The 25,952-nt window shown below is 39.6% G+C and overlaps 1 protein-coding gene across 1 annotated transcript in view; it reads right to left on the bottom strand.

Moving 5' to 3' along the window:
* Positions 1–25,952, bottom strand: part of NR3C2 (nuclear receptor subfamily 3 group C member 2) — a 345,322-nt gene that overhangs the window by 66,626 nt on the left and 252,744 nt on the right. The window contains exons 5-6 of the mRNA XM_007091751.3: positions 5,072–5,419; positions 3,201–3,345 (exon numbers count right to left, since the gene is read on the bottom strand). Of these exons, the coding sequence (XP_007091813.1) occupies positions 3,201–3,345; positions 5,072–5,419 (493 nt within the window). The remainder of the gene's footprint in view (positions 1–3,200; positions 3,346–5,071; positions 5,420–25,952) is intronic.

Raw genomic sequence — 25,952 nt, 5'->3', positions numbered from 1 at the left:
CATTTTATACCTAATAGTATGGCTATTAAAAAAAAATAATAACCCAAAACCAGAAAATAAGTGTTAGCAAGGATGTGGTGAAATTGGAACTCTTGTTACATTGCTGGTGGGAATATAAACACTACAACTGCTGTGGAAAACAGTATGGTGTTTCCTCAAAAGTTTTTTTTTTTTTTTTTACTTTTTAATGTTTATTTATTTATTTTGTGACAGAGAGAGAGCTAGTGGGGGAGGGGCAGAGAAAGAGGAGAGAGATAATGCCAAGCAGACCCCGCTCCATCAGCGCAGAACCCAGTGAGGGATTCTGTCTCACAAACCATGAGATCATGACCTAAGGTGAGATCAAGAGTCGGCCGCCCAACTGATGGAGCCACCTGGGTGTACCTCCTCAAAAGTTTAACACAGAATTACAATATGCTCCAGAGATTCCACTCCTAGGTATATACCCAAAAGAAATGAAAGCAGGGACTCAAACAGATACTTATACACAAATGTTTATAGTAGCAATATTCACAATAGCCAAAGGTATAAACAAGCCACGTGTCCATCAACAGATGAATGGATAAATAAAATGTGGTCAATGTTCTCTATTTGGTAAAAATAAATAAGGCAGTCATAGTCTATAAAGTTGCAAATACTGAATGAGTGACTACTGAACTGCTCCTCCTAAGGGTAATAGGTTCTCGAGAGCCACTGGTCACCTTTATCAACCAACTTATATATAATCCTGTTTTATGTGCATTTCTGTTTAAGCACACCTTATTAATATATATATATTATTATATATATATATATATATATGCACACATATATACACATATATATACACACACATATATATACATATATACATATGATTCATAACACTGAACTTACAGCCAACAGCACTATAACTCATGCCTAAGAGAAGCTTATCTAAGACCTGTATTTTTTTTCCCTAAGGCACATCATAGCCATCTTGCTTTAGGAACACTAGATAGCACTTTAGCACTATGCTTAGAGATCATTTTAAACAATGAAATCACCAAAAGACAGCACAAAAATGCAAAAAAAAAACCCCACATGGTACTAAGTAGACCATGAAAAGGCCACTTGTTCACAGTAAGAGGGCTGAAACAAAAAGGCAGAGAGTCTCAGCTGAAATGTACACGCTGGGCAACTCTAATTTATTGCTGCTCTGGGCACATCTACGAAGGACTATGGGAGTGCTCTGAGTATGGACTTTGGGGTTACAAAGAAATGTAGTCAGAAGGTCAGTTCCCAAATACAGAATCTACAAACAATGAGGACTGATTCTATATATAATGGAGTAATAGCCATAAAATGAAATTCTGGTACATGCTACAATAAGAGTGACCCTTGATAACATGAGTCTTAAGGGAAATAAGCTAGACACAAAAGGAGATACATACTGTATGACCCTACTTATAGGGAACACCTAGAAGAGGCAAACTCATAGGCTAGAGGTTATGAGGTGTTTGGGGGAGGGAAGACTGTGGAGTTACTGTTTAATGGGTTGAAAGTTTCTGTCTGGGATGATGAAAGTCCTGGAGACGGACAGCGGCGATGGTCGCACAACCCTGTGAATGTAATTAACACCACTGAACTATACACTTAAAAATGATTAAAATGGAAAAATTTTAAGTTGTATGTATTTTATGAGAAAAACTTCTAATAGATGTGCTAAATAGGACTAAACGGATCATTTAAAACTCCTGTTAAAGTCAAATGGAGACATGCTGGATGGCCCGAGTAGCAATTCTTATTTACCCACACTTCCATTTAAAGCAAGGACCTTCTGGGATGCCTGGGTGGCTCAGTTGGTTAAGCCCCTGAGTTCGGCTCAGGTCATGATCTCTCGGTTTATGAGTTCAAGTCCCATGTCAAGCTCTGTGCTGACAGCTCAGAGCCGGAAGCCTGCTTTGGATTCTGTGTCTCCCCCTCTCCTGCCCCTCCCCACTCACACTCTGTCTCTCTTTCTCAAAAATAAATAGTAAAAAAAAATTTAAAGCAATGACCTCCCTTAATGTGTTTTTCTTTTGGTTTATAGACCATATTAAAAAAAAAAGCCTTGCTATATGATAATATCAGCTGATTAATGAGGAACACAAGTAAATGAAAATGTGCATGTCGGTTGTTTAGCCTTGCTTCACTCTTTTGGTGAAAAATTATGTGCAGTAGAAGTATTCTTTCTGACTAATCACCAAAAGGAGGGTCACCTTGGGAACCAACGGTGGATGTTCCCAATTTATACTGGGATGAAATGGTCTTGGTGACATGCCATACTTGAGTGAACTGGACTTCCTAGGTAAACTGCTCTGGTACCATTTACGTATCTCGGCACTATGTGTCCACTATCAATCTTTTGCATTACTCTTATCACCAACCTATTTCTTATGCGCTTCCTTCCTTACCAGAACCCCCTATTTTCCTATCTCTAGACGGAGCCATCTGTTAGAATACTGACGTGGTTACTATCATAATTCAAATGTTCCTTTTTATTTTAGGTATTTCTTGACCCAACAATTACAAAGAAGCACTGCTGGAAACAAACATATGCGAAATGTGCTAACGCGGAATGAGAACGGCGTTGAAATGTAAACGTAACATAGGAAGGAATTCATGGCCAAAGAAATATCTCTTACAGTTCTTTTGATCTTTTAAAATGCGTCATAAAACTAAAAACGTTTCACTACAGAACAACATTTCGGCTTCTTTTATGATTGCAAAGAAGGATAATTATGATTGTCATGAAAACACATTGAGCAGCTGTACACTGTTAACAAAAGAACCACTGTATGAATGCATATAAAAATTGACACTTCATACATTCACATTTCCTAGAAATTAGATAGTCTTCTCAACTGGAGTAGATACCAAAAGAGACTGTTTTCTATTAATCGTGGCTTTGTACCAGTCAAGTTTTTAGAGCCAACTGGATCATCTTTCTTTTGGGACAATTCCCACATATTATATGAGATCTATATAAACTGATTTATATATACTCAGACATGTGCATTATAATTTTGCAAAAAGTAATTTTTAAATTCTTAAATGATAGATTTTCTACTCTTAAAAATGCTAGTGTCAGTGGATTCTTTCACAAATATACATATGATTTATGTTTAGAAATCATAAAAAAAAAGCATAACAAATAACTCTGCAGGTTATTTTATGAAGGCTAATTAATAGGTACTTACTCATTAAAGACTAGGTCTGGCGCAAAATAGAGAAATTGGCTGTTTGTATGTTTGTACGATCTCCAGCTCAAGGCAAATGATGATAGACACATCCAAGAATACTGGATTAGGGTAATTTGGTCCTCAAGAGGCAAGTTTTTGAATCCTGAAGAACAGAACAATTAATCACAGAAATACACTTAGCATTTAAGTACATTCCAGGAAGACGCTTCTTAAGGCAACCCCAAATAGTCACCTTTCTCTAACAGACTCAGATCAATTCAATAGCCATTTAAGGAGCACCCACCATGGGCATGGCCCTGTTTAACGTCTTATTTTAAGTTTATTTATTGAGAGAGAGAGAGAGAGAGAGCACGTGCATGCATGCATGTGTGTGCGAGCAGGGGAGGGGCAGAGAGAGACAGAATCACAAGTAGGTTCCTCCCTGTCAGTGCAGAGCCCCACTTGGGCTCAATCTCATGAACCGTGAGATCATGACCTGAGCCGAAATCAAGAGTTGGATGCTTAACCTACTGAGCCACCTAGACTCTCCAACATTTCATTTTAAATTCACCCTAAACTTTCAATGAGGGTGAACTGCCAGAACAAACAAAACCAGGGAGTTCAGACAGCTTCACTGTGGGTAAAACCTTTGGTTAGACTGAAAGAATTTGTGTTAACTTGTAAAACTTGCTTCATCCTATTCACATTAACATTCAAATAAAGACTATTTTAATAACTGTCAACTCCTACATATCTATAGTTAACTTTTGTGAATTTGCAGTGGTTGAAAAAGTACTATTCCTTGTATCCCCTCATCTGGGAGAATACTGGACTTCAACAAAGGTATAAAGTAGAGTAAGTGTCTTTGGCATCTGTCCTCCTCTCTTACAGTCTTCATTTCTGGGCTTACATCAGCCCATCTTTTGTTCCTTTTCTCACCCCCTGTATTCTCAGGGACATCATGGTATTCTTCTGTTTGCAGAGTTTCACCAGGGCATGTTCCTCTTCACAGACCCAATCATCAGAGCTTTCCCCAATCTTTTTTCTTATGCCTCTTGGCTGACCATAGGTAATCCAAGAAATTGCTTATAAATTACATTATTATTATTATTATTATTATTATTATTATTATGGAGAACAGAGAGAGTGCGAGTGGAAAAGAGGGGCAGAGAGAGAGGGAGAGAGAGAATCTTAACCAGGATCCATGCCCAGTGCGGAGTCTGACACAGGGTTTAATGTCATGACCGTGAGATCATGACCTGAGCCAAAATCCAGTCAAATGCTCAACAGAAAGAGCCCCCCAGGTGCCCGAAGAAACTGCTTTGATTAACGAACTGGGACAATGTGATAACAATTCTAAGTGATGTTTCTGTAGATTAAGAAGGACTTTATTAATAAAATTCTATAGCATAAAAAGTGACTACAGTAGGAATTTCAAGGACAATTTAAAGGGTGCTGGAGGCAAGATGATATTTTCAGAAAGAACAGTCTTTCAGGATCTCCTACAACTTACTTGATAGGTCATGGTTTACTGGTCTATGCTCAGATTAGCCCTGGTTATGAGCTGCTAATAATGGGCTCACCTTGCATTTTCACAAACAGATTGTATTTCACCTTATCGATAATTCGAGGTGGAAATGTCCTATTTCAATCACCAGCACAAGAAACGTAGATTAACAACAGAACCCCTAGCCCTAACAGCTCAGAAGAAATGAGCACATTGACAGATTTTCCCTACACACTTGATTAGTTTGGTAGCGATTACAAAATTTGGTTATGAGGACCTGACAGAAAGCTAACTCCAACTGCACTCTTGGGGAGATGGTGAAATGTGTTGCCCTGACTTCTCTTCTTCAGGATGCAGACCTTGAAAGGAGAGGCATGCCTACCTGGAAGTACCTTTGCCCACTTCACGACTTGGATCATCTGTTTGCCTGCTAAGCGGTTTAGAGTGGAGAGTAGGTTTTCGGCTGTGTCTGGTTTTGAGTTGTCGTAGCCTGCATACACGATCTCAGGCTCGATGTTTTCAAGGATCGCAACAGGGGTAGGCGTGAGCGCTCGTGAGATTGTGGACAGCTGAGGAACCAGCGCTGAGTTGACGGAGGGCTCTTTTGCAGGAGCTATGTACGTTGTCCCCTCCTCGGGGCTCTGGGGGGGTGGGGGAGGGGGCGGGGGCTGCTGCTGTGACTGCTCCTCGTGAATACCTTTTAACTTGCCCAACTTCTTTGACTTTCGAGCTGTAAAAGAAATTGTAAATAATAAGGGCAGATTTAAATTAGGATTGGGATACCTTACATGAGGTAAGTTACAATTAAACATTGACTTAGATGTCTTGTCACAGTAACAGAAATAGAGCCTTCTCAGTGATTTTCTAATATCGGGCACAGTCCTAAATGTTTTATATTAATTAACCAATTTAACAATTTTATGAGTAGGCACCATTAAGTTTCTTATTTTATAATGAGGAAACAGGCCAGAAGGGTTAAGAAATAGGTAGGTCTAAGATCACACAGCTAACACATGATAGAGATGAGCGTTCAGAGGAAGGTAAAATTACTTCATATGCTAATAAGTTACATATGTCTCCATTAAATCTTATATAAACCAATAACTGCCGCCTATTCTCCACCAGGTTGCCAACACGTGCTAGAATGGGTCTTATTCTAATGCAGTCTCTGCTCCCTCTAATTAGCTCTGCTGGCCCCTTTACTAGTTCCTGTACTTCTCTACCACTTACTCTTCCTGTTCTGGTCCATGTGTCATCGCTGGCTTATGCGGTTATTTGGCATAAATTCTGCTAGCCCTAATCCCCAGTTACACTGTGAACCACTGAAACACAAAGACTGGGTGTTCCTCCTCGTTTACAGCCCCCGTGGCATGCTGGTGAATGCTATACCTGGAGAAAGTGATTTATAGATTTCCACTGAATTAATGGGAGAGCAATCAACCCCAAAGCAAGGCAACAAGATGGAATAAATTAAGTATCTAGATGATTTCAAATTGGAGAGCTAACTACTAAGCTAACTACATGTATAGGAATTAATGCTGAAAAAAAAACCATGTTTAAGTTACATCAACGCACACATATACAATATTTAAAAATCTGACCCACTCTATATTTTGAATGCAAATCAACAATTCACATATCACATAGTCTAACTAAAAAATATCATACTACGATATTAGAATCCCACTTCAGATTTTTAGGAGAACTTATTATGTACGAGTGACATTATGTTCTGATTTACCCAGAACAGTCCTGGTTTATGCTGGTTTTCCCGGCATGATTACCAATAATGCCCTGTTTATTCTTACAAGTGCCATATTTTGGACAATAAATATAATGTGGTCATTTTAATTAAAACCAAAGGATCAGTAAGTATTAATTTTAACAGAAACTGCTTTTCTTTCTCATTTTTCTCAAGGCCACTTAAAATAGACGAGAAATGAAAGAATGGGGAAATGTAAGGGAGACTGGAAGGTAGATGGGAGGTTGGGTTTTGGATGGCAGGTGTGTGGGGTCAATGGGTAGACAGATAACTGTTTGTTTGTTTGTTTGTTTTTTGAGACAAAGAGAGACAGGGGAGGGGCAGGGGAGCAGGGGAGGGGCAGAGAGAGAGGGAGACACAGAATCTGTAGCAGGCTCCAGGCTCTGAGCTGTCAGCACAGAGCCTGACATGGCACTCGAACTCACAGACCGTGAGATCATGACCTGAGCCGAAGTCGGATGTTTAACCAACTGAGCCACCCAGGTGCCCCTTGATGTATGACTTAAAGGATAAAAAGAAAAGAAAGCTTAGAAATGCCAAATTGAGCTTAGAGCTACAGTGATCACTTATTTGCAATTGTAAGGTTTCTTTATTTTTGTTTATTATTTTTGAGAGAGAGACAGAGTGCGAGAGGGGCAGGGGCAGAGAGAGAAAGAGGGAGACACATAATCCAAAGCGGGCTCCAGGCTCCATGCTTTCAACACAGAGCCTGACGCAGGGCTCAAACCCACAAACTGTGAGATCATGACCTGAGCCAAAGTATGACGCTCAATCGACTGAGCCATCCTGTAAGGCACCCCTGTAAGGTTTTCAATTTCACTGAAGAATTTCAAAACTCTACTTAGTTCAAACACGTGAGGGACTTCTAGCATACATGTTTAATGTAGAGTAGAAATACGCCACACTAATTAGCTTGATTTTAGAAATAACCATTCATGATTACAATCATGGCCATTCATCTTTACCACATTCATCACAGAAACACTTACCAATTTAGATGAACGACAAGTCACTGGCCAACAATAGATCTACCTGCCACACATCTATTAAATACTGGAACTGGGCTTAAAAGATATAATTCCTATATTTTAAGGAGTTTTAAAATTAGCAAAACAATTTTAAAGCAGTCATTTCAAATCGTTTCATTTCTTTACAGACTACCTCCATCAATAAAAGATTTCTGGCAGAAAAAATCTGATGTTTGGAATTGTTTTAATGAAAAGCAAATGTATCATATTCACATGTGCTAATGGGAAGCTGTCGGCAAGTACTGCACAGTAGTGCTAAACTTACGGTATGTAACTAAGATGCTTCTGATAAACAAATGAGTGAGCCACCAACCAAGAAAAAAAATCAGCAAAGTGCCTCATCGATAGCATACTGATTATTTGGGGATAATAGATACTTGGGAACTGCCTGGGTCACATAAACTTTTCTCTAAGCCTCAAGGAGAAATGGAGACAATAAGGCTCCCCTCTCCTATGTCACAGAGGGCTAAATGGATAAGAAAAATAAAAACATGTTGAAAGTTATTGCTGACACCTGAAGTAATATTTCAGTGTTACTTCCATTCTTTCCATAATTCTTCAAATAGTAAAAATATTCCAGTTCATTAAAATGTCCTCCTTCTTTATAAGACTACATCTGATGATAACTGTAATTTGATTGACTAGCAACAGCCAAGGGTTATAGTTTCAAATTTTATTAAAAGTGATATTTGCTCGCAAATTAATTGTAAAAATCATATTTCTTTTTGGCCTTAGGTCTATACTGCTGTGTTTATTCTCATGGCTGACTTGAGGTCAACGCTATAAAATATCACGAACATTTTCTCTAGCACTTATCCACAAGGCTATGGCTTGTAGTATAACCTGTTGAAGAGATTATCAACATTATGTTTGGTATTTCAGTTACACTTAACTTTAGCCTATGATTTTGGGAATATATGTGGGACACGCTTGGAACTGAGTAATAATCTATATTTATTTAAACAGCTCAAGGTAATAAATATCTTCAGTATGTAGATTTTGCAGCCATGTGTATCCATCCAATATCTTTTCTAAAAGCACGGGGAGATACATAATTAGTTATACTTATATTACTCGAAGTAGCCTTTCTAAAGTGTTTGGAAAGTTTATGCTGCTCTTCTAATACGTGTTATATTCTAAAATGAAAGTTCCTAAAAGTTGGTAATAAGTGTCTTACACATTCCTAAAACATCCTTTCCATTATGCTTATGGGTACTTAATAAATGCTGAATTTATTTCAAATTCACATTTTGAGAAACTTTAATAAATTATTATACTCTATTAATGGAGTTATGCTATATGGTTTCCTTTCTAATCCTTCTTTCTTTATCTAATTTGCATTATTTTTATACTTTAAGATTAGCCACAGCTTCAAATCCAAGTGTATAATTAAGATGTTTGCTAATTACACAGGAAAATCTTTTGCCAAAGATCCTTAATAAGCATGTTTCCATTATCCAAAGCATCAGTGAACATAAATTGGGGGTCTTAGCACTGCCTACAAACCACCTTACTAAATTAACATGGAGTTAATGGGCATCGGGCTTGGGGACCCATGCTCCCAGGTGGCCACAGCCACACTTCATTTCTTAAGTGCCAGCAACAGCTGTGTGTGTGTGGGGGGGGGGGAGGGTGCATGGAGGGGTACATTAATGTGAATTTAAACATGTCCCAGTCCCACTTGGACCTAAAGGAGTTTCACTCATTCTACGTGGATGTTACAGTAACTAGTATGTGCTTCCTGGCTGCCCTCAGCTGCCAAGTCCTTAATACCAGCAACATTTGGGCAGCTACTTTTTCCCGGCACTGCTGGAGGCCAGAACTCTACAGGCTCTCCACGATTGTTCCCCCCCTCCCCCCCACAGAAGCTGTGCAGTGGGGAGGCCCTGCTTCCTATCTTGACCAAAATGCAGAACAGCAAGCAGGGCGCATCTGGTGGAACCTTATAAAAAGTGTGAAGAATTCCCATTGAGATCTCACGATTCACAAAGGCCTTGAGACATGGCATGGCAGGTCTTCCTTTGTGGTTTACTCTATGTCCCAAGGTGGACAGGACCAGTAACATACTTTTTGACAAACTACTGGTATGGAAGAATGATGGCTGGATAGGAATGATTTCATTTTTGCACCTCACAGTAAGATGGTGGGATGGGACTCTCCCATGGCTCATGTTACTTTCATCGTGATCTTTCTCAAGTATGTTCAATTAAAGATATTTTAGTTCAAGAAATGGGTAATTAGGACAGCCTTCCCCCTGCCCCTTCTGGGGTAGAATAAAAGACTAGTATGAGATTTTTTCAATCATGACATTTCACTGGAGAAATTTAAAGTGAGAATTCTGTCATTTTAGAAATGTCTTGAAGTTTTAGGTCTTGGCAGTAAACATTAGAGAGAATAGACTGAGGTTATACAAAAACATGTCTTTTCTGTTCACGGGCCAAATATAATTTCTGGTTTGAAGCCACAGGACAGTAACAGTACCCACCCATTCCTCTCTCTTCTCTCTTGCCACCCTCGCCTTGCTCCCGTTTGCCCTATCCTCCTCATCCTCTTTGTTTGTGTGGCTTCTCTTTGCTTTCCTACTGCCAGAGAAGACATGCTCAGAGAGTTAGGGGGACAATCGAGTATTTCTGTGTCATAGAACCAAAGGAAGGAATGTCACCATTCTATAGGTTTAATAGTTTTGCAGCAGGACCTCTCTAACTGGTACTAACAGGAAAAAGAGTACATATTGTTCCCGAGGCAGTACATACTAATGGGAGTGGGGCAACCATCCAGGGGCAATGTGCCTACACTACTTTAGGAATAAATGATTAGCTTCTCAATGGATAATAAAAAAGTGCATTTCAACTGTTTATAAGTACTCCTTGAGTGGTTAAAGAACTTGAAGACAGTGTTTTAAAAAATATCTCTGAATAGTCTCACGTTAATGAACAAAATTTAATAAATTAACAGGCATTATCAATGTTATTAGCATAGAACACATGCTAAGACAAACTCAAACCTAACTTCTGACCACATTAAAAGACTTTCCACATTACACAGGCCTGCAGATGATAACTATATGAGGTGATGTATTATGCGAATTAGCTTGTGGTAATCATTATACATGCACATTATATCACAATACCATGTAGTACACCTTAAATATATATAATCTTTTATTTGTTAATCATAACCTCAATAAACCTGAGGAAAAAAGACATTCCGAATGAGTGGATCTCCATATGTTTAATTTTAATATGTGCACAGGGTATCTATAGACATCTTTGTATCTTTAATAAATATAATTTTGTGGCTACCGTAGAATATATTTATTCACTACTTAGCAGGTAACCAATATCCACCCACTGTGTAGAGGTATGCTGTTTTTGTGGGCAGTGCAATGTTGAGTAACGAGATCTGAGCCTAGACAAGAGGTAACAATCTTGGGGAAGTTCGATCAATACATAAGAAAGTAATTAGGTCTATGAAGTGGGCAATGATAAGTTTGGGGTCGGTGGTACTGACAATATATTTGAGAGTCAGACAATGGCAGGGAGAAGTTGTTGCATCTTTCTATGGGAGGTCACAATTTACAATACCCCTCTGCCATTAATTCCCACCATGTCCTGGTTTGCTTCTAGTGTGATTCATGTTATACGGAAGACCCATGTGGACCAGGCCACCTTCCTGTGTTGGGAATCCACCCAAATTTAAGCACAACTGACCTCCCCTCAAAGAGGGGAGTCCCTCAGACCAGAAGCCAAATCTCAGAAGAGAGACTCAGGGGAATCTGAGGCAGTCAGAATAGGGGTTCACTAATTGTGCAGAGAGGGTAACAAGGTTCTGAAGACAACCCCCAATGACGTATTCTGACACTTTCCCTGCCAGAGGTACAAAGTCAGAAAGGTGCAAAGTCAGCACCTCCCTACAAGGTACTTCTGGGGGCTAGACAGACAGCCAGACTTATGAAGGTGAAGCAGCATGTCTTCGAGGTCTGGCCAGGTTGAGACTACTTTAAATCAAGCAAGAATCTTACAAGAGGAAACAATGTCAGAGAAATGGCCTCTTGGTGGTAGGTTTGTATTAAAGCAAGAGACTGCCATAGGATTGAGTGGCAGGGCTGAGCATAAATCGTAGTTCCAAAGCTCTCTGTGGCACGACTTCTTTTCTTTTTTAAGTTTATTTATTTATTTAGAGAGAGACAGAGACAGTATGAGAATGGGAAGCGCAGACAGACAGGGAGAGAGAGAATCCCAGGCAGGCTCTGCACTGTTAGCACAGAAACTGACATGGGGCTCGAACCCGCGAACTGTTAAGATCATGAGCTGAGTCAAAACGGACAGTCAGATGCTTAACCATGCCCGTAGCGCCCCTGGGGCCCTACTCCCACAGAACTGTAAGCAGTGGTGGGGCAGGGAAGTAGCCGGCACCTCAAGGACAGCTGGGGTGGAGGGTGGGCTGGTTACATGGAACACCTTCTACCTGCACCTTGCCATTTATGTGCTGATACATACCCCAAGGAAGTCTCAGGGGGAACAACAAAATGACAAATCTTTTACCCACAAAGCCCTGGACAAAAAATGCTTAGCGAAGAGGGAAAAAAAAGTGGGAAAAGACTGGGATCGACTTATTCTACAGTAGAGGGTGAGGAGGGACGTGAGAGACGAAATAGCAATTTCAAAAACTTAACAAGGCACGTGGCAAACCCTGGTGAGGATCTGCTTTCTATCCCCATTGAAGTTAAGATAAGATATAAAGGGTTTAAAGGGCAGAAGAAGGGATTGAGATTAGATATCAGGAGAATTTCCTTCAAGTGTTCTGGAATGCATTATGGAGAGAGCCTGGAATGAATTACCAGCAAGAGCACGTAGTAATATTATTTCCTAAAAACTCTAAAGTAATAGGTAGACAGGCATCCTGCTTGCCTGAGTGCAGTTCTGTCCAAAGGTAGAAAAACGTGATTCAATGAGTTACTGAGATCCAGTGGCCCCACAATGGAAGAAAATCAGACCTCCACTGTACGATCAGACCTCCACTGTACGTTCCGGCCTTTCATTTGTCTGAAAGGAACTTCTCTGGTTCATATTTGTTTGAGAAACAGGAATAAATCCCTTACCCCTATAAATGTGGTAAGAAATAAATTTAGAAGTATTTTTCCAAAATAAGCTCAAAAGACAAATACTGCGATGTCAGAATGCATGTCTGGAAGAAGGTCCAGCACCATGGAAAAAAACACGTCAAGTCCTCTATGCTCTCTTCTACCCTATCCCCCAGCAGTCACACCTTGTTTGTTAGAAACAATTTCACCACTATAAGCTACAGGACTGTTTGCTTTAGTTCTGTGTTTAAAATGGGCTCTTTGGTTTTCTTCTAATCCTGAGACTATGTAATTTTCTTAGTGGGGAAAAAGCAATAGTAAGGAGCTACCATTGATTGGGGATCTGTATGTTAAGTGCTAGGACACCATCTTTTAAAAATATCTCATTTAATCCTCCTAAGGGCCTTGTGGGGTAGGTACTATTGTCATCCCCATCGTACAGAGGGGTGCAGTGGTTTGCAGGGGGTCACAAGGATGGCACTTGTGACTGTGGCAGAGTCAGCAGGTGGTGGGCTACTGTAATGACATGGAAAAACAGAAGAGAGAAACCCCATTACGTTTGCAGATGACATCAAACCAAGAGGCCAAAGGGGTGTGAAAAAGGGTCAAGCCCTCAAATGACTTAAATTTTCGGCAAGGTTACCATTAGGTTACCTGTACTGAAGAGATTATTAATCTCTTTAACAGGAGGCATATAACAGCCTGTACCAATCCACAAGATATTTTCTTTCCTAATTCCTTAGGCAGAACAATCAACTTCTGTGGACTCGGGGGCTGCTCCTGTAGCAGACAACCCAGGCTTTATGCTTTTGCTCCATGTGAAGACACCATAATCCTGATGGAAGGAGATACCAACAGGCAGAATTCAAACTGGTCTGTATGAAAAATAGAATTCATGGGGGAAGAAACTACTACTTCTGATTAAAAATAAAGTTCCTAAGTTCCATTGCACCTGAGAGTTGAGTTCTTTGCACAAATAGATATTTGAAATCAAATGAACATTATTAAGAAAATACACATTATTTATCTGCTTTGTAAATTCACATTCTTTAGGAATAACTATGCCATGCTCAAGATTGATACAACTGTATACGCAAAACAAAACACAAACAACTAAGCAAAAAAAAAAAAAAAGAAAGTAGAGAAAACCTCCATCTAGTTTTATAACATACTTAAAATAAGAAAAACAGAGCCATGATAGCTATGGATGGCAAGCAAAAGTTCCCTCCCTCAGTTAAAAAGTTAATTCTTTAACAGCTGCAAGGGTTGCCTTCTTGGCATATGTTCGAGCACAGAATTTATTACACAAAGCATGATCTCATTGGGTATGCAAGGTAAATAGTCTCATTAAGGATGTTTTATGAAGAAACATTACTGTTCTAACAAGGTCAAAGGGTGAATAAGGTATGAGAAAGAGGCAGAAGGCAGTGACCTGGAAACAGACTACAGTGCACAGCTTAATTTACTGTGCCTTCCTGAGCCCCAGCACGATCCTCCATAGGCTCAGGCCAAAAAGAACTGGTCAGATGCTAGAACACATGCTGGGCAGAAAACCCATAGAAAGGGTCCCATGAACACCTCCTCAAACCAGCAAGTCTGCTAAATAGGATCTACCTTAAGCAATTGTATGTATGTATTTATAAAAGTTTATCCAATAGATATATTAGGAGGTTATTTACCCTAGGTTAATGGCATTTTTCTTTATAATATTTTCAGCAAAACATTCTGTAAATAAGCTCTCAGAGAACATTTAAAATATAATGCTTTAACATTTGCCTGAGTGTCACATTTAGGCAGGTTTCAGTTATTCCGTTTTTCCCTCTTAGCATCTGCTCTCACTTCACTGCAATGGCTTCTTCGTCTTGGACTCTTTAATTGTACCCAGTGACCTTACGACTTACAAGTATTCAAGAATTCTAATGCAACGAGGGAAGATGCCTAAATTCAATTTCAGATTTTTTTATGACTAGTATTTGTGTACCTGAGAAATAAAAACTATGGAATGGAATGGAAAAATATGCAGATTAAGAGAATAGTTTTATCTCCAATACCAGTTTTTTTCAAAATATTTTATCCTTAGCTCAATACTCATTCTGTAAAAGAATTACTTAGAGCCACATCATTATAGTTTTAATTATCTTTTACAGACTATTACTTAACAGCATATTTTATATAAAATTGTCTCAATTTTAAGCAAATTATAAGTAACGCTTTACATTATTTACATGAAAAGTAAACTGACTAGGTTCTAGTCGAGACTACCAATGTTGAGATTATAATTGAATGATTAAAAATTATTAAAACTTAGCAAGAGAAAGAATTGAACTAGATAACAAAACACAGAATAATAATACCATGAATTGATATAGACACATACTTTTCACAACTGGCATAACACAGAAAACATTCTGTATTTCTGACTACCATTAGTCTAGTGTTTTAACATTTTAAAAATGCAAGACAAAGAAGCCAAGCAGAATTAAAAAAAATATATTCATATTAGAAGCTAAGACTAATATAAAAAAAGGATGAGTGTAATAAGTATATGTTAATGAGTTAACAGGATGCCACTCAAGTTGGGGGGGGGCAATTAAATAGGCCTGAGGGAAGAGAGAATGTCAATGTTTGTATCTTTTATGCATTTTAAATAAATATTACTCTACATTTTATTCCACTGACATTATCAGAATAAGTCTAAATTAGGAATTAATAGTAGCCAATGATGCATGTACTTGAAAAAAAATTATTTTTCTAGGCTGGGATCTCTTCAGGATACAGGCTGAATTGGTCTGGAAACTCCCAGATAAAGCAGAGCCAAACCAAATGGCCTTTTTTGAATAAGTGATTCTCTTACATTTGCTTCTCATGGTTTCATTCCAACTTTTCTCTGCACACAGAGTTAGTACTAAAACATTTTGAGGCGCTCTGATGATGTCTTGTGTTGGCAGGTCTCAGGTCCCTGCTGAGGACGAGGCCTTCTCAGCTGCCTGGTGGTGAGCAGAGCCATGCCAGGGTGGGGGCAGACACACATGCCTGACCTCGCAGCTCTGTTTAGAAGATGAACGGCTATTTTTTCATCTGGTATTCTGCCACAGTGTAAATTCCAGAGCTTTGGTGACTCTCTCAAAACCTAATTCAGCACGGCAGGCTGGACAAAAAGAGTCTTTAAAAGAATATGCTTTCCACTTAAGTTTCAAAAATATTATTCAAATGTATACCACTTAGCTACACTAAAAGCAAAAGGTCCAAGAAAGCATTTAAGAAAGTTGTTAATAAATATGATGCTAACTCATCAAAAAGAAACTTTTAGGAGAAGTAAACATTAGATCCCTTTTTATATTGAGTGATTCCTTATAATCTATTTTGCCTTCACAGAGGAGAAAGAACAGTAGATTTAGATGAAAACAAGTCAGCCCATCTCTGCCAGAGCTAGAAGATGAGCTGCCCTGAGGAGGTCTTCTGGAGATGATTTAAGTAGTTCCGGAAGGATAATTGGGCCATTCTGGAAGTTTTCCTTTTGGGCTGTAATTCATATTTATGCCCCTGTTAGTAACTTTTAAAGTAATGTCACATTTACAATAAGGATATTAAACAAAAACACTTAGAGTTTCTTCTCACAAATTGCCTACCATTTTCCTATCAGTATTCTGCTTATGTTCCAAAGATAGGTTTCCCTTCATTTAAAACATAGTCTGCTAGCATGTTGTGATTTTTAACACTTCTATATGTAACTGGGAAGAATTCATGGTGTCTTTGATGATAAATTTCACTGATGGCTTTGCTGATGTTAGAACAAGTCTCTTCTAGTGTAATGGGGTAGCCCACGGCTGTCCCCCCAGAGCAGAGGTCTTTGCTAGGAGTCAGTTCCTCATTGCTGATTTGGGTTAGCGCCAATTTCATGCTAGGATTTTCAAACAGACAATGTGGTTCTAAGTTACACACCATGTAAAGCACAATTTTTAGCGTCCATAATAATTTTTAACTTCCATAACTGAATGGGGATGATACAAACCTATAACCTTCCCTGCAAAGAATTTGTATTCTTTAATAGCAATTTCTTTGGACCCAGAGTTAGGATTAGAAATTCTTTTCTTTTCAATTTGAGAGAGTGTGTGTGTGTGAGAAAGCACACATGCAAGGGGGGAGGAATGGGGGGGTGACAGAGAGAAGAGAAGAGAAGAGAAGAGAAGAGAAGAGAAGAGAAGAGAAGAGAAGAGAAGAGAAGAGAAGAGAAGAAGAGAGAGAATATGAATCCTAAGTAGGCTCCACGCTCAGCACAGAGCCCAACACAGGGCTTGACCTCATGACCCTGGGATCATGACATGAGCCGAAATCAAGAGTCAGACGCTCAACCAACTGAGCTACCTAGGCAACCCTAGAAATTCTTTTTTAGATTCAACAGGGGGTGCCTGGGTGGCTCAGTCAGTGGTTAAGCATCTGACTTCAGCTGAGGTCATGATCTCACAGTTTCTCGGTTCGAGCTCCACATCAGGCTCTCTGCTGACAGCTCAGAGCCCGGAGCCTATTTTGGATTCTGTGTCTCTGTCTCTCTCTGCTCTCCCCCTACTCATGCTCTCTGTCAAAACTATATAAACATTAAAAAAAAATTTTTAGATTCAACTATTCTCCCTTTACAGACATGATCACAGAGAATAAAATATCATGAGATATGCCCAGAATAATGATACACTCTACATTCATCTGTTTGGTTTCTGTATTCTCATGCTCAGAACTTGTCTAAGCATTTTATTGCACAGCAATAAAGGGGGAAAAAAGGGAAGATAAATAAATGAATGCTTTGCTGACATTCGAAAACTGGTTATATGTCTTAACGTGAGGACTACAGTTGCCATTCTCTAACAAAGCTGTTAAGGGAAATAGAGAGTATGTTAGGTTTCACCCCAAGCCCCAATGAGCTAGGCTAGTCTATCCAGAAAATAACTGCAGCCAGGGGCTCAATGAAGCCTTGGTATGATAACAAAGGCAGGTCAGGTGCCCTCCAAGAAGCAGCAAGCCAAGTACAGTAGGAGAGGGCAGGCAGCCCTGCCACTTCTGACCCTGAGAAAGTCTAATGAGAGATGAAAAAGGGAAAAGCCAAAAATAAGTGTTTTACCTCTTTAACTTCATAGAAGAACAAGACTAGAGACAAGATCCAGGAAAGAGGTACTCTCCATCCCTAATCTTAGGGTCCAATTTGTACTGCTGAGTTTGACACATCAGCATGATTTCCTTTCTGTGGATGCAATCATGGGAAATGATTCTGCCCTTGACCCTGACACATCCTTGGGGAAGGGGCAGGGATGCAGAGAAAAGCTGTGATCTTCTCCTTCCACAGATGGACCCCCGACGATTCAACGTTGGATATCTATATTGTGAGCACTCTAACAGAGTTATAGCCTTCTAGAACAAGAAGGAACATCACAGATCAGTCAGTTTAATCTCCTCATTTTAAGTCAGATGAAATAAAGTTCCAGGAAGATGAATTCACTGAGATTCCAACTGGTAAAGGGGATTTCTACACATGGCCTCATCATTTCAAGTATAGTAGCCTGTTGGTTGGGTCAGCCATAAGGATTTTTACAGAGGAGGGGCTCAGGGAAACCCGTGAAAACACATTTGCTCAGCAAGACATTTACCTGTATTTATTTATTATGAAAAACATTTGATGAATATTATGAGGGAGAAGCTAATGACCTCTCCCCAGGACATTCGATAACTATTTTAATATCTGCCAATAAACACAAAGCCATCCAGATAGAATTCCAGCTTTCTTAAAAATAGCTTCTTTGGGATTATGATGAGAAGTGGTCAAAGTTGGATAACAAAGTTACCCATGACCCTTGGTGGCAAGCTGGTTAGCAGACCAACGATGTTTGCAACTTACAACGATTTTAAGTTGTCTTATCTGTGTGGAAGGACATCTGTGTTGGTAATGACATCCCAGAGGCTATGCCTTGATAAATGATCCAAATAACTGCCACGTATCCTTCTAATTATAAATTTCAACAAGACACTGAATAACTGCTGTAGACCTATCAAAGTCCTGTGATTTGAACTCAATTTTTATAATACATGGGATGCCAGTCATGAGCTGAAGCTCCTGAAGGCAGGTATCTGCATAAACATGTAGTTTTCCTGAGTTCCAGGAAGCATTTGGAGAAATAGCTCTTATGTGCCTATAAATGCCCTCCCTTTTTGCCTCCATGGAACAACTACATGGCATAAACTATGATCTCAATTTTTGGTAATATTTCATATGCATCAGTTTGGTCAAGGAATCACTTACATGGATTATTTCTAATATTTTCAAGTTTTTAATCTTTTATTTTCAGGGAAGCACTATCAACCAGTGAAAAGACATATAGTATATTACAAAAAAAGTAGAGAAAAGAGACCAGAAATTTTGGGAAGAAACTCTGTAAGATATTATTATTCAGCTACTTGGATGACTGATTGTCCATAAATATTTTAGTTTATTTCCCAAAGTGTAAATAACTATTAAAAGATATGTAATTTTTAAAGGTTTAGTAAAAGTAACAATATAGTTAAGGAGTTCAACTAATAAAGGATCCAAAAAAAGTGGAGAGAAGCAGATATTATGAAAACGAGGATTGTCCTACCACTTTCACTGTGATCTGTGCACGGTCTTCCTTAGAATCACCTGCTTATTTCAAGAAGCAGAATCTTGGCCCACCCCAGATCCACATGTCAGAATAGCTACAAGTGGGGTCTGAGAGTCTCCATTTTTTAGAAACTCCCATGTAGATTTTTTCTACATTCTGAAATTGAGAACTACCAACCTAAAGGTTCTGAATGAGATTCCAGGAAGAGGAAACAGAGTATCTGGAAAAAAGTGCTTTAAAAGAAAGGCAAGTAAGAAGGGAAGGAGGGATACACAGAAATTAAAAACAGGGTCTACATGAAGATTTCTCAATCGTATCACCATTGACATTTGGGGCCACAAAACTATTTGTTGTTGGGTTCTGTCCTATGCAACGTAGAGCCCTATGCAATTTAGCGGGATCTCTGGCCCTTTACTCCCCTAAAGGCCAGTAGCACACTCTCACTCTAAGTTGTGGCAACCAAAAGTATTTCCAGACTTGGCCAAATATCCCTCCAAGGGATATAATTGCTGCTGATTGAGAACCACTGGTCTACGCTACGGAAGTTGATAAAAACAGGAACAGTAAGCCAGAAAGATAATTAAATTCCTAGACTATATAAAAACAAGCAAATGAGAACTGAAGTAAGCAGCATGCTAATTTATGATGCTCCTAAAGTTAGTTTCCTTGATAGCAAAAGTCACAAACTGGAAAGTAAGCTAAGTAAAATTAAAAAAAACCAACAACAACAACAACAAAAAAAACCCTTCATTTTCATCATTCAGAATGTGGCATATTTCACAAAAAAATTGTATTTCTGATATCTCAAAAAGAAATCTTAAATTCTGACAAGATCTGCCTGTTTTCTCCCATGGCAACAAATGTCTGGAGCTGAGAGCTGGCCATGCCCTTTCAGATGAAGCACTGAAGGTTTTCCCCTGCTCTCTACAGATAGGTGAATTCTATACAGAATTCCTTATTTGTGTCACCGGTGTTGTAAAGGATTGGAACCTATCCATACATTTAAAACTTACGTTTAGTTTTCTGGAAATCCAAGTCTTATTACCAGTGCCACACCACAAACATATTTTACGAGCAACATGGGCACAACATACGGTGCACTAGAGAAGTTCCTGCAGCTTAGTGTAATCACAGCATCAGGTTTACAATTTAAAAGGCATGGCCAAGTGCCCTACCACGCCCAAAGGGTGTGTGTACTGACTGACAAGTGCATATCCTGTAGGTTATTACACTCATAAAAAAAATGAGTAATGACTGACTGACTTCAACATTCTCACATTAAAATTCAAGCTGGGCTTTATACAATAGGCTTCCTTACTAACTACCCATTAAAAGAATATCTGTTCCTGTAATGAAACAAAGCATAATCTTCCTTCAGCTGTGTTGCTGGCACTGCTCCCCTTGGTCAACATCCTGCTGACACCACCTGGAGGGAAAAAGGTGCACACCCCTAGGTTTATAGCCTGTTTCTCATCTTCGGAAGTTGCACCTTTTACCCATCCCATGAATGCTAGCCCTGCGCCCAGCCAAATTAAGTGTGCAATTAAACCTGACTACTGTGTGAAGGAATTTCCAGGTATAACCTGCCCAGAGTTACTTCAATCATGAGTGTGGTTTCATGCGGTTCAGTTAGGTAGGCACACATTTTCCTAATGGGTGGAGGCCTCACAGACACTGTCTGATAACATTCTCCTTCTTCAGCTTGTAGGTTTCTCTATTTCCCAGAAACGGAGCCAGAATACTGTCTTCATGTTTATGGTTATGAACACAGCATTGCTTATTTCTGCTTTATTCAACTGGCCACCCAAACATGGGCTGAGCGTTTGTTTCTGTCAATCTTGGTGAAGTTCTTGGGAAGATAGGTCCCTCTCTCACCTGAAATCAGTACATATACCTGACTTTGACCTTGGGTTACAAATGTTCTGGAAACCATGATTCCACTGATGTAGCTCATGATCCCTGGGATTTAGGATCTCACTAAGCTGCTCAACTAAATCTTCATCTTAACCTATTCATCTCAGGTTACCCTCACTCCTGTGTTTCCTTTCCATTACCTCTTGGCTTTGTCTTTTCAAATTTATTTTGGGGGCTCATTTCTCTAGCCCTTTCACTCCAGGTCAACTCAAACTAGCCTCTCTTGACCTTAAACTTAAACTTCACTATAAATTACCAGACCAGGGCTAGAATTTCCACCTTAATAGCTATAAGAGCTATCCCAAGATGGCCATTCTCTCATGTTGGGGACAAAAACTGTGGTTAAATAAGCATAATTTGGAAGTTCAAAAATCACATAAAATTCCTCATCAGTAAATGAAGAGATACATAAAAACTTTTTTGCAATATATTATCATTTAAGAAGTTGCCAAATTATACTATATAAGTCAACATTATGATCAAGACTTATATGTTTTTTTTGGAAACTGCACCTTCTTGGTAAAGGGATGGAAAAAACAATATTTATAGAAATTTCTTAAAATATCATCCTTGGAATCTTTGTTATGGGACTGTTTACAAAATGAAGCCTACTGTGCCTTTAATAACTATATAACTAACCTTACAATTTTTTGCTGAAGTCAGCTTAGCTATGTATGTGCAAGGTTTAACTGCATGCTCATTCACTCATTTATTCTGTAAGCATTTATTAAACACTAACCGACTTGTTCCAAGTGCTCTAGATATGAAGACAAAGGGACAACTTTGCTCCTAAGAAATTCTTGACTAGTTGGCATGAAATACCTATAAACAAATAATTGTAATAAAAACTGATAAATGCTACAATAGGGGCTTTGGAAGCACAGAGGAGGTACTAATTAACTTCATCTAAGGAAGTAATAAAAAACTCTATACAAGAAGTCTTAATAAAATACATACATATATAATATCTGGAACAGCCTAAAAGGGAGTGAAAGTTCTTTCCAACTGTGTAAAAGATTGATCTGTGAGGGCTGCACTTAATGTGGAGGTGATGCAGTGTTTGAAGCAGGCCTGGGGTGGGTGATGGAGACTAATTAGCATACGGAAGGAATATGTAGGCCATTTAAGAATTGTGCGGACAAAGGCACAACCAGAAAGTTGTGAGCAAGAAATCAGAGTGGCTTCATGGAAAGAAGTGGTGCCAGGGGGTAAGGGGAGAGGGGAATGAGCTGGGTGAGTATGTAGAGGGCCCAAGTCAGGAAGCAATCCAGAAATCCCAAAGCAGCAGTGTGTTTTGATGGGTATAGGTTGTTAATAGTGTGATGGCAAAATAATGGTCCTCCAAAGACATTTACCACCTAATGCCCAGAACACGTGAATGTGTTATCTTATAGGGCAGAAGGGACCCTACAGATTGAAATACATTAAGGTAGGAGAGATGCCTTTAATCTGGCTTTGAAGATGGAAGAGAGGCATGAGCCAAGGAATATGGGCAGACTCTACAAGCTGAAAAAGGCAAGGAAATGGATTTCCTCCTTGAGCCTCTACAAAGGAACAAAGCCTGCTGACATATTATTTTAGCTCAGTGAGACCCATTTTGGATTTCTGACCTCTAGAACTATACGGCAACAAATTTGTGTTGTTTTCAGTTTGTGGTACTTTGTTATAGCACTGATGGGAGACGTGTACACATAGGAATACAGGTGGTTTTCTTGGCCTTCCCCTATGTCTACTGCAAATGAGAGGACTTTGCTGTGCCTGACAAAGCGTGCTGTCACTCAAACCACTGAGACTGACTGGCAGGAACTTCTCTGTAGCGCAGGACCAGAGGGAGCTGTGGGCGGGAGAAATCACTGGCGGTGTGGAGGGCACACTGGAGCAGCTGGAAGGACTAGTTACACAGGGTAGAGCCTAGGAGTGGCACAGAACCTTTCAAGGGGCAGGGTAAGCAGGTAGAGGCGAAAGGGGTGTATGTGAGTTGAAAACAAACCAAGTCTTGTGTTCGCTGCGTTATGTTCAGTCACGGGATCCTATTTATTTTGAATTTCAAATAACCTAAGGGGAGGCTTCAGATTCTGTTTATTAAAGAAGAAAATGAGTCAAACATTTTGAAAAAAACTGACCTACTGGATATGAAAGCTTGTTGGGAATGGGGCAGTTGGTGAACCTTAGAGTAAATAAATCAAATACAGCTAAGTCTTTTAAGTTTTATTTTGAATCTGTCTTAGACTCCGGAGTATTTTAATCAAATCTCTTATATAATATTTAAAGCCTGATAAGGATTTTTGTTTAATCATGAAACAACTAGAAAGCCAACAATATGTCACCACTAATATTATCTGGAAAGAGTTTAATGATGTGACCAAACCATCTCTACTGGGAAAGAATGGAGAAGGGGGTCAAGATGTCCTTTGCTCTGAAGAACAGTGTGGAGAACAGACCCACTTGAGGTCTTGGACGACACCACATACACAAACATCTGACCCACTGACTACCAGCTTGAGAGGGGACAGCCACAGTGCTGGCTGGCATGGGGGCACTCTAAGTGTGTGTGGGGGGGGAGAGGAGTTATAACCTAGCTCCTTTTCTCTCTCCTCAGTGGGGGCAAATGTCTACACATGTCCAGGGTATGAGGTAGGAGCAAATGAACAAACGTGAGGTGACACCTAAAATGGCATTTCTAAATCTGCTTCTTCTCTCGTAAAAAATCACAAACCTTTCCATGGACTCTCTCACCCCCCAGTTTCTTTCCTGAGATTATTCTCAGACTTCTCATCTCTTTCCTCACTCTTGGCTCCCCAGAAGAAAGCTGTAGGATCACTGTTTCAGACTTTTCCTCTCTGACGTTAAGAAACCTACCTTCATCTTTGCATTCTGAACACTCTGTCCCCAAATATTTGTAGCATTTAAATGTAAAATTTAAAAAGTTATTGCTTAGAAATGCACAACCCAGTAAAGTCAGTGGACTAAACGCTAACATGGACCTTTGCAGGGCTGTTAGAGTTGACAAGGAAAATACAAATATGTATTAACTTCAAATATCATTTTTAGGGGACCTCTCCTGATAAAGAAATATTTTCCAAATGCTGATTAGTGATTTACTTAAAAAGAGAAAAGTAATGCTAAATGGAAAAAAATAAAATAAAACAATGGTGCTTTAAAAAAAAAACAACAAAAAAAACGAGGGCGGGCGACTGGGTGGCTCAGAAGCTTAAATCATGGTTTATGGGTTCAAGCCCCACATTGGGCTCTGTGCTGACGCCTCAGAGCCTGGAGCCTGCTTCGGATTTCGTGTCTCCCCCTCTCTCTCTGCCTCTCCTCTGTTCATGTTCTTTCTCTCAAAAATAAACATTAAAAAAAAAAAAAGAGGGGTGCCAGGGTGGCTCAGTTGGTCAAGGGTCTGACTCTTGGCTTCAGCTCAGTTCATAATTTCCCACTTGTGGGTTTGAGCCCCACATTAGGATCTGCACTGACAGGGCTGACAGTACAGAGCCTGCTTGGGACTCTCAACTACTCCTCTCTCTCTGCCCCTCCCCTGAAGCACAAGCTCACTCGTGTGCATGCTCTCTCTCTCTCAAAAATAAAGAAATAAACATTTAAAAAACAAACAATGAAAGGGCTTTCTTATCCTAAGAAAACTGCTGCCAGTGTTCTAGTAACCCCTAGAACAGATGTTCTTGGCTCTAGTGTACTGATGTACAATGCATACTATTTTAAAAGATGCCCGTGCTCTCTCAGATTTACTGCATGAGGGTCTCTGGGAGTAGGGCACGGGTGAGTGGGTTTAAAACAAAGACTTGACAGATGAACGTGATATACAGTGAGAACCAAGAATGACTGATCGTTTAATTACACAGTCCTCTTGGGCTTCCTGTTGTTCCTTTGCATTATCTTTTGAATTTGGCTTAAAATTTCTAACTTAACTCAATTTATCGAAAAATAGGAGTATATACAGAATGGAAAGGTGTTTTTATTCTATAGGCTTTAAGTGTCTGCTTTAAAATTAAAAACAAAAAAGTGAGCTACTTAACATATGCAAATGTTTCTAAGTCATTATCATGAAATGCCAAATAAAGATGAAACTGAATTTTCACTGGTGAACTAATTTTAGAATTAGCAATGGCTTGGTTTGAGTCTTTCTAGATTAAGAAAACTTTGTGTGGAGAGGTCTTCAAGAATAAAAACATTAAAAATATTATTCACACAAGTTTGTCTCCTGGCTTCTCAGGCCATTGCTGCAGGTGAGTCCTGAAGTTCCTGAGGGAAATGGTAACATGCTATGGTGGTTCAAGAACTGAAGGGAGCTGAGAGAGAGCTCCTAGAAAGTGGCTCCCGAAGTTCCAGCCTTTCTTCACACACGTTTCCTAGCATCCGTTACAAGAGTGATAAGAGACAGAGACATGGCACATGTTCTGAGGAGACCAACCAGAGCTGCTTCAGTTGTCCTCAGACCAGAAATGACTTAGAAACCTCTAAGGTGGCCAGAAATCTTCATGGTGAAGTTCAATTTTTCAGCAAGAATGTGAAGAGCTTATTTTCACAGCTTGAGTTGAGGGAGCAACAGGAAGTGAAGAATTCCGTTTCCTGACAGATGCTGTAGTTGGAACTGGGACGGAGCTATGGTCATTCTGCAGGAGTTCGCACTGCACAGCTGCTCCCTTCTAGACAATGTCCCATGCAAGCATTAGCAGATGCCACAGGGCCATTTGGTAGGATCAGCACGCATGGGAAGCAACTAGGCAAGATGAACCAACCAAATATCAAGGGACACAGTCATGGGAAGTCATCCTGAGGTGCCACCACTTTGATCAATACAGGTCAAGAAGCTATGGGTACCACTCTAAGGCAGAGAG

This window comes from Panthera tigris, chromosome B1 (genome assembly GCF_018350195.1).
Source record: "Panthera tigris isolate Pti1 chromosome B1, P.tigris_Pti1_mat1.1, whole genome shotgun sequence".
NCBI classification, from domain to species: Eukaryota; Metazoa; Chordata; class Mammalia; order Carnivora; family Felidae; genus Panthera; species Panthera tigris.
This window is presented reverse-complemented; position numbering and strand designations above follow the sequence as displayed.